This window comes from Labeo rohita, chromosome 21 (genome assembly GCF_022985175.1).
Source record: "Labeo rohita strain BAU-BD-2019 chromosome 21, IGBB_LRoh.1.0, whole genome shotgun sequence".
NCBI classification, from domain to species: Eukaryota; Metazoa; Chordata; class Actinopteri; order Cypriniformes; family Cyprinidae; genus Labeo; species Labeo rohita.
In genome coordinates, this window is record NC_066889.1 from 16426143 (window position 1) to 16439359 (window position 13217).

Here is a 13217-nt window from a genome sequence, read left to right on the forward strand (position 1 = left end):
ATTAAAACTAATTTGGACCTTTAACCTGTTGACCACCATTGAAGTCCACTTTTACTGTAGAAAGACATAAACATTTTGGATGAGTATTCAAATTATCAGGAAATCTTTATTGAAGTGAACTAATCCTTTAACAGTGTATAAGAAATGCTCCCAGCTGATATAAGAATTAGTGTTAGATGATGTAGTCACTACAAGCTGTCAAAACTTTAATCTTATCTCTAATCTTCCATAATATGCCAATCATCTCCATAGTCATATCGTCCTGTCTTCAGCCAGTAAGACACATCATACATGATAGTATCATGCTAATTTATTTAATGATTTACTTGCTTAGATTCATAGCCGGAGAGTGAACCAACAAGCAGCCTAATGTTAGTATAATCTATTAACTACACATTATCTTTTTAGTCAGGTAGCATATGGATGTTATGTCATAAAATATTTTGATATGACTGAATTTGTATTTAACATAACAATTTAATAGAAATATTGTTAGTTACTAATTTTAATGCTTACATTTCCTGAGTTATTCAAACAGCTGCTAGCTGTTAGCTACTTCAGTCTAGCATGAGTTTATGCACTTTAAAGGGGTCATCGGATGCCCATTTTCCACAAGTTGATATGATTCTTTAGGGCCTTAATGAAAAGTCTGTAATATACTTTGGTTAAAAATTCTCAATGGTAGTGTAAAACAACACTCTTTTACCTTGCCAAAATCAGCTCTGCAAAAATCATCCCATTCTGGTCGAGGCTGTTTTAAATGCAAATGAGCTCTGCTCGCCCCGCCCCTCTCTTCTCTCTGTGGGGTGACGAGCCTGTTTACTTTAGCCGCATTTAGCCGCTAAACTTAATAACTAGCACATTATCAGGAAAGGCGATCACAAAGATTCATAAAAAAAAACCTTATACTCACTTCTGCTGTAAGTGAAGCTGAATCACGAATGATTTGCGTGAACATAGACGGATATATGTAGATCGGAGGTGCATTCCCTTCACAAACAAATGTAATCCACTGCATCTTCAGCAGCTCAGGTGTCGGGAGTAAATGACGAGTACTACGTTTATTATTACATCCAGCAACACAACACCTCAATCGCTCAATTCTTGTCTGACTTACATCCTTGCTCCGGCATCAAAACATGGAGGTTGGACTGTTACAACTGATCTCAGGTAAGATGCTCATGTCAATCAACTATCGTGGGAGCGGCCTCTGTGGGTGTGACGCGACAACAACGCAACATCTGAGAATGGCTCAATTTGAAAAAGGGGATATTATTTTTACAGATTAATTAAAAACCACTGCATGGATTTTTACCATTACAGGGTAGATTTGTACATACACTGCCAACACAAATTAATGTTCAAACAGCATATAAAAGTGAACTTACCATCCGATGACCCCTTTAAAAAAACAATGAATAAATCTCTTATAAATACATCAAATGTGCATCTGCGCTTTGTTGTTAATGATTAGAGAATTTGCGAGAGAGCTGAATTCAGTCATCTAGCACGCACTTAACAGCAAAACTCAGCGATGTTTCAACGAATCCGCCTCTGACTGGCCACTGCATTCATAAACTCAACGCAATCGTGTGTGATTGGTTTTAATGCACAACACTGTAAAACATGGAAATTTATATGGTAATTTACCATAGATAGAATTTTTTTTTTTTTTTTTTTGTTATAGCGCCAGCTGTGGTTGGATCTCCTTAAAACTTTGCATGCTTGTTTAGAATCACCTGTTGCATGTGCTTACCAGGATTCATGATGTTTTGAGTTTTTCTTTAGGCTTCCCATAGGGTAAATTTCAACTTTTTTTTGATAATTATTGACCTAGAGAGTCCAGAGAGTTGTACTGCAGTGTTTTTTTCCAGATTGAAAAGCAAAAAACCTAAGATTAGTTTGCAAAAGTAGTTTTTTTTTTTTTTTTACATCTTCTCGAGATTTTTAACAAACGATTTGATTGACAGCAGTGGTTCTAGGGGCAAAGTTGTCTGGAATGAGGACTTCTATCGTATGATCCGAATATTGTGTGTATGTGCGAAAAACCGTGCAATGTATAATCGTTTACGTACTTGAAAAATGCGACAATCAGCAGTGGCTGATTTCTTTCAAATTTCTCACAGACCTTTAGGGCCGTGAGTCAAACACCAAGTTTCATTTCGATCAGCCTCTGCTAATCTTGTTTAATAGGTGCTCAAACTTTTTCGTCCAGTGGTGGGCATCTTTTTTTGGATGTGCTTATGTTCATATGTACGCTTGTGGTACTGTGGACCAAGACCGTGCACAGTGATTTTCATGTTGATAGGACAAATGATTGCGTCGGTATAGCAATTTGTATGTTTTTTTCCTTTTTATAGTGCCACCAAGTTACCAAGCCTTGCTCCGTTTAGGAGTTATAGGCATTTTACTAAAAGTGGCCCCGCCCCTTTTGAATATCAAATATTTTGATGTCTCTGACTGTCGTCGATATGCGATACTATCGACTTATCGTCACAATCCTAAATCATGCATACTTTTCCTTGAGCTGAATTCTTCCACACCAAGTGACAGAAATATTACAGTCAGTATTGGTTGCATGCTATGGGTGTGTTTTAATGGGGATTGTCTTTTGTGTCTGTGTGCTTGTTAAAATGGGACATGCTCAGCACTGGACCACAAAGTAATATTAATTAGTGTCAGTTTATTATTTGTGTATGAAAGGAGGCCAGTGTTTCTCCCCAAGCAGAAATAGAGGTAGGACCACATAGACTGTCTTGTTTTGTTGGGCTTCACCCCTCCTGAGCCTATAGTGTGGTTCTTTATGTTGTCATTGTATTGGTAATGAGGCATTCGTTCATTCACTGTGTTTAAAAATAAAGAACTAGGCCTCAGTTTATGTCATGTGATTGCTCCACATACCATGTGCCTTCTCCAGCATCAGTAAACACAGATATGACCATGGATATATCAACCTCATCATCTGAAATCTCCACAGAAGTAGTGAGAAAATCAGTATTTTTAATATATATTTAAATGAGAAATGTTTATTTTTTTGTATGGAAACTGTAATTCCACATCCTGCCATCCTGCGCAATATTGTCCTTCAAACTTATGGCTTTGAAAACAGATGTGACTAAATGTTACATTTTCCTGACTCAAAATTATTAGCGATTTTATCAATTAGTTGTTGCAGCTCTAGTTTAGATATTTATAACATTTTATTACATTTCCTGAACCGTAAATTGGATTTCTTTAAAGCATCACGTCTCTTTAAGTAAATATGTTTGTGTCACATATCACTACTGTAAATTTGAATTATTGATGCTGATCTGAAAACACTACTGTAATGCTGTGCCTTAAGATATAGTTAGCTGATATAAGTAAGGTTTTGTGTACAGGATTCACTATACAGTAAGTACAACCCTGTAACTGTTGTTACTTCCTTGTCAATGTAGAAAAACACCCAGGCCTCCCGTCACAATCCTCCGCTGTGGCTGTCATAATAGGCTCCCATGTTTTGTCATCAGAGAATGATTTACAAGCCAAATAAGCGGATGGTCTTGCGCAGCACAATTTGCATGTGGCCTACTCTACTGAAACACCTCTATATTAGGGCAACTGAGAAACTAATGAGGGCAAAGCATCATATTTCAGTTCATTCATTTTGCCTATTGGAGATTGGTAGACTATAGTCGCTATTTATGTTATATTGAAGAAATGGGATTAAATGTCTTTAGAGCATCAACAGGATATCAAAAATGTTATACAAGTTTAAACAATGTAAGGGAGAATTTTCATTTTGAGGTGAACTGCCTCTTGGTGTGTTAATTCTAGAGTTTCCCAAAAGTATTTACTTCGGCCTGTAGCTCCAGTAATTGTCAGAGGTGTAAGGTACATTTGCTTATCACGCCTGTCCCAGATTCCTCGTACTTGTGTAGATTTCCTGAAATGTCTGCGGTGTGTGTGCATGTTTTGAATATTCTCAAATGGGCTTGTTTTCCAGGCTTTTTTTATAGATTTTTTTTCATATGACAGTTAAAATAGACCAGTTTTGATCTGTATCAGCAATTATATATTGTTTAGGTTACAAACCCAGCAGTTTGAAGTCATTATTCTTTGTGTCCAGCACAAAGGTTTAGTTAAAGGTAGTTTCCAGGTAGGGGTGGGCAATACAGTTGAAATCAAAAGTTTACATACACCTTGCAGAATCTTTTTTTGTACCTGAACCTTTTACAACAATGACTAGGATTTTGAGATCCATCTTTTCACACTGAGGACAACTGAGGGACTCATATGCAACTATTACAGAAGGTTAAGGATCACTGATGCCGCACTGATGCTGGGGGGTTAGAACTTTTCAAATTTAAAGATTAATAAATGTAACTTATTTTGTCTTCTGGGAAACATGTAAGTATCTTTTGAAGGGCAGTACTAAATGAAGAAAATCTGATATTTAGAAAAATTAAGAAAAATGTACATTCATTCTTTTCAAAAGTTTTCACCCCCTGGCTCTTAACGCATCACGTTTCAAGTCAGAACTTCAACTGTATGTACAAATAACACATCAGACTTTTTTTTTTCAGGAAAGTCATGATTCATGATTCTTTGATAGGTTTATACTGTTACGGTTTTACTATTTTGCAAGTTGTTAAAATAAAAAAAACAATGGCAGACATTAAGACCAAAGTAGGTGAAGATAAAAAATCATTGTTCTTATTTTCTTATAAAAAAGATCAAATAATGACAAAGATGCACATTACAAATACACATAATATGTAAATAAAACAAACAGTGGTTTATTTTTTAGGTACAGTAGCATTCAAGAAATTAAATGAACAAATAAGAAAATAAGACCCTATATAAACTTAACTGTATAAATTATACACTGATTCTAATTAAAGCAACTGTATTAAAGTTCTTCAGTCAAGAGCAGTGAGTGATTTTTCTCTACAGTTTGTGTTTTGTTGTTTTATTAACATTAATGACAAGCAGTAGCTTGTTTAGTACAATTAGTCTGCTGTCCCTTTAAGACCTGCATGTATCTAATATACAGGCACGCCCCTATTTCCAGCCAGTAGATTAAGTCCCATTACACAGAGCAATCCTAAATGACAGGACATCCTTTATTATAAGGCACGGGTATATTTGTAGCAATAGCCAGCAATACATTGTATGGGTCAAAATTATTTTTCTTTTATGCCAAAAATCTTGAGGATATTAAGTAAAGATCATGTTCCATGACGATATTTTGTAAATTTCCTACCGTAAATACATTCAAGCTTAATTTTTGATGATAATTTTACAAGTTTAAAGGCGACTTTCTCAGTATTTAGATTTTTTGCACCCTCAGATTCCAGATTTTCAAATACTTGTATGTCTAACAGATATTGTCTCATCCTAACAAACCATACATCAATGGAAAGCTTATTTATTTATGATGTATAAATCTCAGTTCAAAAAAGTGACCCTTATGACTGGTTTTGTGGTCCAGGGTCACATTTAGATCAGGTTCAGTTTTGTAGGATTTTTAGTTTAACAAAGGCCACTAGACAGACTTTAGCACCAAAGTGGCATTTTTGATAAGATTAAAAACCATATTTCAGAGTATTTATGCACATATTGTGCACACTCATCGGTGTGAGAGGCCACGCATGAAATCAGCATTATGAGGCACGGTGGTTAAACCAAACCTTGTCTTGACTTCAAAAATGTACTTTTTGACCTTTATGTACTAACAAACTTTTTAAACAGAATATGGCTATTGTTTTTCAGTTAATTTATTTTTTAGTTTTTGAATTTTACACTTTTGTTATCATTCATTACCAAGTGGTTGGGATTGGTAAGATTTACATTTTTATTGTAAATTTTATGCTCACCAAGGCTGTATTTGTTTAATCAAAAAAAAAAAAAAGATATATTATTAAAATAAAAAAAAAAATACTTTTTTTATGTATTTTATTTTAATATATATTTAAAAAATCTAATTTATTCTGTATATTATTGGTGTTGGTAATATATTTTATGTATTTTTTTTAAAGACGTCTCTTACTATAACCAAGGCTGCATTTAATACAGTAATACTGTGACATATTATTACAATTTAAAATAATATTTGAATTTTAATATATTTTATTTTTGTGGTGTCAAATTTTCAGCATCATTACTCCATCATCATTACTTTGAAATTATGTAGTGTGCGTCATTCATACATTTTTAAGAAGTTTCTTAAATCATTTTGCGCTCACAACATTTACGTTTTTTTTGTCTTATAAAATTGCTCTATAAATTATACATACTATTTGCCACTGTCTAGCAATAGCAGAAAGCAAATTGTGACTTACTGGTTGCTAACACTGGCTGCTTAAGGGGACAGCTTACTTGTTTTCCACTTCATGAAAATTATGCAGTGCTCCATTAAAAAGTTTAAGATGAGTCTGTACTAACAGCTCTCGTTATCATCAAGCTACTTGCATCCCATGAGCCCTATTTTGTGCTGTAGCTTTGAACAGCCTTAACGCTACACTGAAACATTATAAAAAGTGGAGTGATGTAACAGACTGCAAAGCCAGACAAGACCCTTGCTGTTCGATCAAAATATCTTTATTTCCGCTGTGTCTTGTTGAATCTTGGTGTTCGGTTATGGTTTTCTTTTTATTTCTGCCTGAAGTGCAGCACAGACTCCTAAAACGCAGAATGTCTGTGTTAAGTACGCCCCGACATTTCACTCAGCTCGGTTAAAGTACGTCCCCATTGTGTCAGACCAAATCAGCTGAGCCCAAACTGTAAAGCTGGATATACACCATGCAATTTTTCTAGTTCTTTATTGTTATTTTTTCATCAGATTGTATGATATGATCCCATTAAGATATTCCAATTCTTATGTTTTGACAAATAAGTTGCCATTTGATCAAACTGCAGGTGTGACCTGTAGAAATTTAGGCTTTGCTAGTTGTCAGATCTTTGTTTAAATTAGGTGTGATCACAAGTACGCTATGTTCAAGAATAACAAAAATCACCTTTTGCTGCAGTGTTGACGTTCTTTTTAGACATTCAGGGATGCTCATGCTTTCTACAACTAACTGCATGTGAAACTGTCACATGGGTAGTATCAGCGACAACACACTTTACAGCACCCGATTCATTCATATCTCCAAATCGTCCTGCCATATCTCTCACTCCGCCTCTAACTAGGATTAAAAACGCTGTTGTCAGCTGGGAAGGCTCTGATATGGTGATTTCTGTGTAGGAGACTGTGCAAAGTTCAGTCTGAGTTAACAGGCGTAACAGGAAGGACTGAGGTGTCTTTTTCACAGTACTGTACACAGTTGAGCACAGTTCTGTTTGTGTGACATCGGACCTAACTGTTATGTATTTCCCATTCATATTATGAGTATTTTACATTTAAGTTTTGAAAAGTTACATATTTTAACTTTACTCCTAATGAGTGATATTCACAGCACTGTGCAAGCAAATAGCTATGCCAAAAACTATGTATTTTTATTTTTGGTATGTTTTTAAGATGTGTCTATATTTGTACCATATGTGATTTATATTACAATGTTCTTGTTAATTTGTCTGCATCATATTTACATTTAGATCATCTAATATTCAAAGTTAATCTTTAAAAACAAAATTAACATCCATTTTTCGTATTGCATTGTGATGGCTAAATTCTCTTGCATTTGCAGTTTTAAAGGGAACCCCAGGTGTTAAGACTTGTATGGCATAATATAACATTAATTATGTCTCTTGCTGAAATATGTCATAGAAAACCCATGAAAGATTTACTTTCTTGAAAAAATCCACGTCGTTTTATACATATTTTGGACTATGGAGGGCGCCAGTATTTCGATGACGTACAGTGGTTGCACTCTGTGAGCTACTGGCACCACCTGTTGCTATTTTTTTCACAACACAGCTTGGAAAATAAAATACTGTTACAATGATCACAGCTACTGAAAGAGCTTACAGGTGGCACTGGATATGAGCGTAGGTTTTGTCCCTAACAAAGAGTCTAATGTCCCTGGATATCAAGTGAAATCCACGCTGAGAAACATCTTTAGTGGTTGTGGTGTCATGATGAACAATGGCATGTTTACATCCTGCCAGGATGGCATCTAGCGTTTCTTGTCTCTGCCGTTTGTAAGCTCTTTCAGTAGCTGTGGTCTACTAAAAGCCTCAATAGCATCAGGGCTAAAGTGGAGAGAACAATGTGGCATCGTATCAGTATTTTATTTTCTTAGTTCTGTTGCTGTAAAAATAGCAACAGGTAACACCAGTAGTTTACAGAGTGCCACCATTTGACGTCTTCTGAATAATGGCGCCCCCATAGTCCAAAATATATATAGAACGATGTGGATTATTCATCTGTTTTCAACTACATAAGTCAGTAAAAGACATCATTTATGTTATATTAAGCCATACAAGTCTTAATACCCAGGGTTCCCTTTAATATCAGTCATGTACTGTTCATCGGCCATAACACTTCAGTCATTTTTGTCTTGTTGGTGTTGACCAGCATTTTAAAATGAATGCAGTGTGACAACATTTTGTCATCATTTACTCACCCTTGATGTTAATTTAAACCTGTATGACTTTCTTCTATGCAACACAAAAGACGACCAAACTATTTTGGTGACCTTTGACTCCCATTGTATGGTCAAAAACAAACAAACAACTACACATTCTTTAAAGAAGTTCACTCCCAGTACAAAAAATTTACAGATAATGTACTCACCCCCTTGTCATCCAAGATGTTCATGTCTTTCTTTCTTCAGTCGTAAAGAAATTATGGTTTTTGAGGAGAATATTTCAGCATTTTTCTCCATATAGTGGTCTTCTATGGTGCCCCAAGTTTGAACTTCCAAAGTGCAGTTTAAATGCGGCTTCAAGCGATCCCAAATGTGGTTGTAAACAATTTTTATTTTCATTAAAAAATACTACTGAAATACTTTTAATCTCAAACGCTCATCTTGTCTTGTTCTCCCTGAACTCTGTGTATTCTGGCTCAAGACAGTTAGGGTATGTAGAAAAACGGCAATCGTATTTTCTCCCTCAACTTCAAAAATCATTTCAAAATCATCCTACATCGCTGCAGAAGTACCGACCCAGTCTTTGCAAAGTGAACATGCAAAGAAGATCAAACCCCCTTAACAAAAAAGGTAAAACAGCGATGTAGGACGATTTTGAAGTTGAGGGAGAACATAAGATGGGAGTTTTTCGACATACGACAACTGTCATGAACTGGAAAAAAAACAGTTCAGGCAGACTGGGACAAGACGAGCGTTAGACATTAAAAAGTATATAAATGGTATTATTTTTCTGAAAATTTTCGCTAGATATTCCTTTGGCTGGGATTGTTTACAACCGTATTTGGGATCATTTGAAGCTGCATTTAAACTGCATTTTGGAAGTTCAAACTCGGGGCACCATAGAAGTCCAGTATATGGAGAAAAATGCTGAAATGCTTTCCGCGAAAGACATGAACATCTTGGATGACAAGGGGGTGAGTACATTATCTGTAAATTTTTGTTCTGGAAGTGGACTTCTCCTTTAAAATATGCTCTTTGTTGTTGCACAGAAGAAAGTAAGTCATACAGGTTTGAAGCGACACAGGGAAGATGGAATTTTCCTTTTTGGTTCAAATTTCTCTTATATTATTCATCCCAGTTCCAGTGGGATACTGAGGACTTCATAACAGTGTTTGACTGGTTGCTGCTTAATTTGAGAGCATGATTTATTAGTTAAGAATCTATTAAAGCTGATCATACAGAGTTGTGGTGGATTTAGCGACTGAATGTGCTTCTAATAAACTTGCAGCTCTCTAAGCGGCTTATACCCACTGAATTTCTTTTGTGGATTTTTTGAAGGTCAAGTGCAGCGTTCTTTACACAGTGAAAACTGCTTTCTAACCGCCTTCAGGAGAGATAACAGCACTCTCTCATTACATACTCTAAGCCTTCAGCTTGCTTTCAATTTATCACCAACACACAAACGCTGAGACATTGAGCAGCACTGGGAGCAGAAGACAAAATAGTTTATCATTTAGCAGTGCATTATTTTTCTTTGATTCATGACTGTCTTACTTTCTTTAATATCTTGGCTAAAGCTCAAGGCTGACAGTAAGAGGATCCATTTCCATTAGTTCTTTGCTGGGTACTGCAGACATCTCTCTCTGTGTCATGATGGCCGACTAGTTGTCCATCAGCTACTAGTGGGGGAGTCAGTGTCTCCTCAAAAATAAAACAGTGGCAATATTTATATATTTTTGGTGGGGGGTAATTGAGAATGAATGAGAGAAACTCACGTGAGAGCATCGTGACATGATTAGATAGAACTTTTATGTTAATCTGTGATTGGTTCATGTGATAAATCCTGCCTCTTGTGCGCATTCTACGTTCGTGAATAAGTCTGAATGAACAATATAATGGTGTTAATGGGTAGACTAATTTTAAAAAGTAAACAACTCACATACTTAGATATAACCACTGTATTTTGTCAAAATAAGAAATAAAATGGCCTGAAAACATGATCTGTGAGAGTTTTTAGTGAGTAATACATCCAGTAGTTGATTCAAACGCATCAGATCGTCTCATTTTTCAGGGTAGACAACCTTAAACACACATGCCTCCCATTTGAGTAATTTTCTTTTCTAAACAACACCGGGCAGCATTTTATTTGAAGGATATGGCAAATTCTACAAACATAGTTTGCATTTATCTTACTGCAGTTCAATTTATCTCTTAACTCTTCTGCCTGTACTGCTGATCCTCCAATTATATACAGAATCTGCTGATAAAAGCATTGGAGCTCTACTGTATACAGCTTTATTCACTTTTGTCTGTTCCTCACTGAGAAGATGGATGACCACTTGGGTTGTTGTTTTCTGACAGAAGCAAAACCATGATTATATGTTCATATTACATTTACAAACACAGATGTGTGTTGTATGAGCTTATAGTGGAATATCAATGGTTTCTTTTATTCTAAAATTGGTTTTCATCTGTGTTTCAGTACACCCGGGTTTGGATCCCTGACCCAGATGATGTCTGGAAGTCGGCTGAAATCATCAAGGATTATAAGGAGGGAGACAAAGTGCTTCATCTCAAATTAGAAGATGAATCGGTAAGCAAAAAACCCTCCACTTTATCTTTCACCAACGTATCTACCAGTTTTTAAAATGTTTGGGTGGGAGGAGAATATTAGGAACAAAATTGTTTGCCACTGTGGAAAATTATATTGAAATGTTGTATGTTTATTGCAGTCTTTTTTCTTTTTTTTAAAAAGATATTTTTAGATGCATTTTTATAGATTAAAATCAAAAGTCTGTGTCTAAAGCAAGAGTAAAACAAAAACAGCAACAACAAAAAAGAAAATCTGTACAAAAACACATTTGAATAGTACCAAAAATAAATGAAAAAATAAATGAAGACATGAAGACAAGAGGGCTGTCAAATGATTAATCATAATTAATCGCATACAAAATAAAAGTGTGAGTTTGCCTAATAAATTTGTGTGTATTGTGTGTAATTATGTATATATGAATACGCACAAATCAATGTATATATTTAAGAGAAATGTTATGTACAAGATGTTTTTATATATAATATAAATTGTATAAAAATGTAAATAAATTCACGTATGTGTAAATATTTCTTAAATATATACATGAATGTTTGTATTTATGTATACATAATAATTACACACAGTACACAAAATATATTAGGCTTATATTTTGTATTTGATTAACTGCAATTAATCGTTTGACAGCTCTAATGTGCCCCAGCTGACAAAATTTGAAGAAAAATGTGTTTTTTTTTTTTCTCTTTAGACTACAAAACAACTACCGTAGACTTTGTGAATTTAAGCAGACTGAACAGTACTGGGCTTAGAATCTCAATTGTGACACAGCAATTGTGAACTAAACCAGATCCTAACGCTTCCTGCATTAGTTTGGGTTTCACCGTACTGAGGAAAGTGTGTCTTATGAATCATTAATCATGTTTTGGTGTGTAAGAAGCGCAGGTCCTGAGAGGGAAGGTTGTACGCCATATTCTCGAGTGTATTATCAAAAAACAATGTTGGGGAAACCTGAATAAACCAGTAGATGAAATAAAGATCAGCATGACTTATTGAAACTTGTGCCTGTAGTGCATTACCAACACTCTCAGTCTGCTAGAAGACACTTTTTGACTCTTGAAGCCCTTGGAGTTACTTGACATTGTGGTTTGAATGCAATCAATTTCTAATCTTCTGTTTCTGCTTAATGGCGTTACTGTCTTTATTCCTAGACGTTAGAATATTCAATTGGTCCCAAAGACAATCCACTTCCATTTCTTCGGAATCCTGATATTCTGGTAGGAGAGAATGACCTCACGGCTCTCAGCTACCTTCATGAGCCTGCTGTGCTCCACAACCTCAAGGTCCGCTTTCTTGAGTCCAATCACATTTACACCTACTGCGGTAAGTCTGTGTGTGTGTTTTAAAGAGAATGAAGGTTTTTAAGGAAAACATTCCAGGATTTTTCTCCATATAGTGGACTTCAATGGGGATCAACAGGTTGAAGGTCCAAATTGCAATTGTTTCAATGCAGATTCAAAGGGCTCTACACGATCCCAGCTGAGGAATACGGGTCTAATCTACCAAAACGATTTATTTATTAATTTTCTAAATAAAATAAAAACTTATATATTTTTTTAACCATAAGTACTCGTCTTGCACTAGCTCGGTTCACACGTTAAGTAGTCACGTGTGACGTAGGCGGAAGTACCAACCCAGAAAGGCACACCCTTTACAAAAAAAAGGTTAAACAATGATGTGGGGTGATTTTGAAGTTGGAGGGAAAATGAGATGTTTTTCACCCTACCCTACTTTTTTGAAACTGAGTACACAGATGAAGAATTAACCGTGTGCAATCTTTCCAACGTGATTATGCAATGCGTATCACAGAGCTAGTGCAAGATGAGCATTTGTGGCTAAAAGTATATACATTTATATTTTTTATAATTTTTTTAAAGAAAAAGTCTTATTGTTTCACTAGATAAGACCCTTATTCCTCATCTGGGATTGTGTAGAGCCCTTTGAAGATGTATTGAAACTGCTATTTGGACCTTCATCCCGCTGATCCCCATTGAAATTCACTAAATACAGAACAATCCTGTAATGTTTCCTCAAAAACCTTAATTTCTTTTCAACTGAAGATAGAAGGACATGAACATCTAAAGTTATCAGAAAAC

General features: G+C 35.4%; 1 protein-coding gene across 1 annotated transcript in view; it reads left to right on the forward strand.

Annotated features, from left to right (window-relative positions):
* The window catches only part of myo5b (myosin VB), a 66508-nt gene that overhangs the window by 9616 nt on the left and 43675 nt on the right, over positions 1-13217 (forward strand). The window contains exons 2-3 of the mRNA XM_051093357.1: positions 10996-11106; positions 12273-12444. Of these exons, the coding sequence (XP_050949314.1) occupies positions 10996-11106; positions 12273-12444 (283 nt within the window). The remainder of the gene's footprint in view (positions 1-10995; positions 11107-12272; positions 12445-13217) is intronic.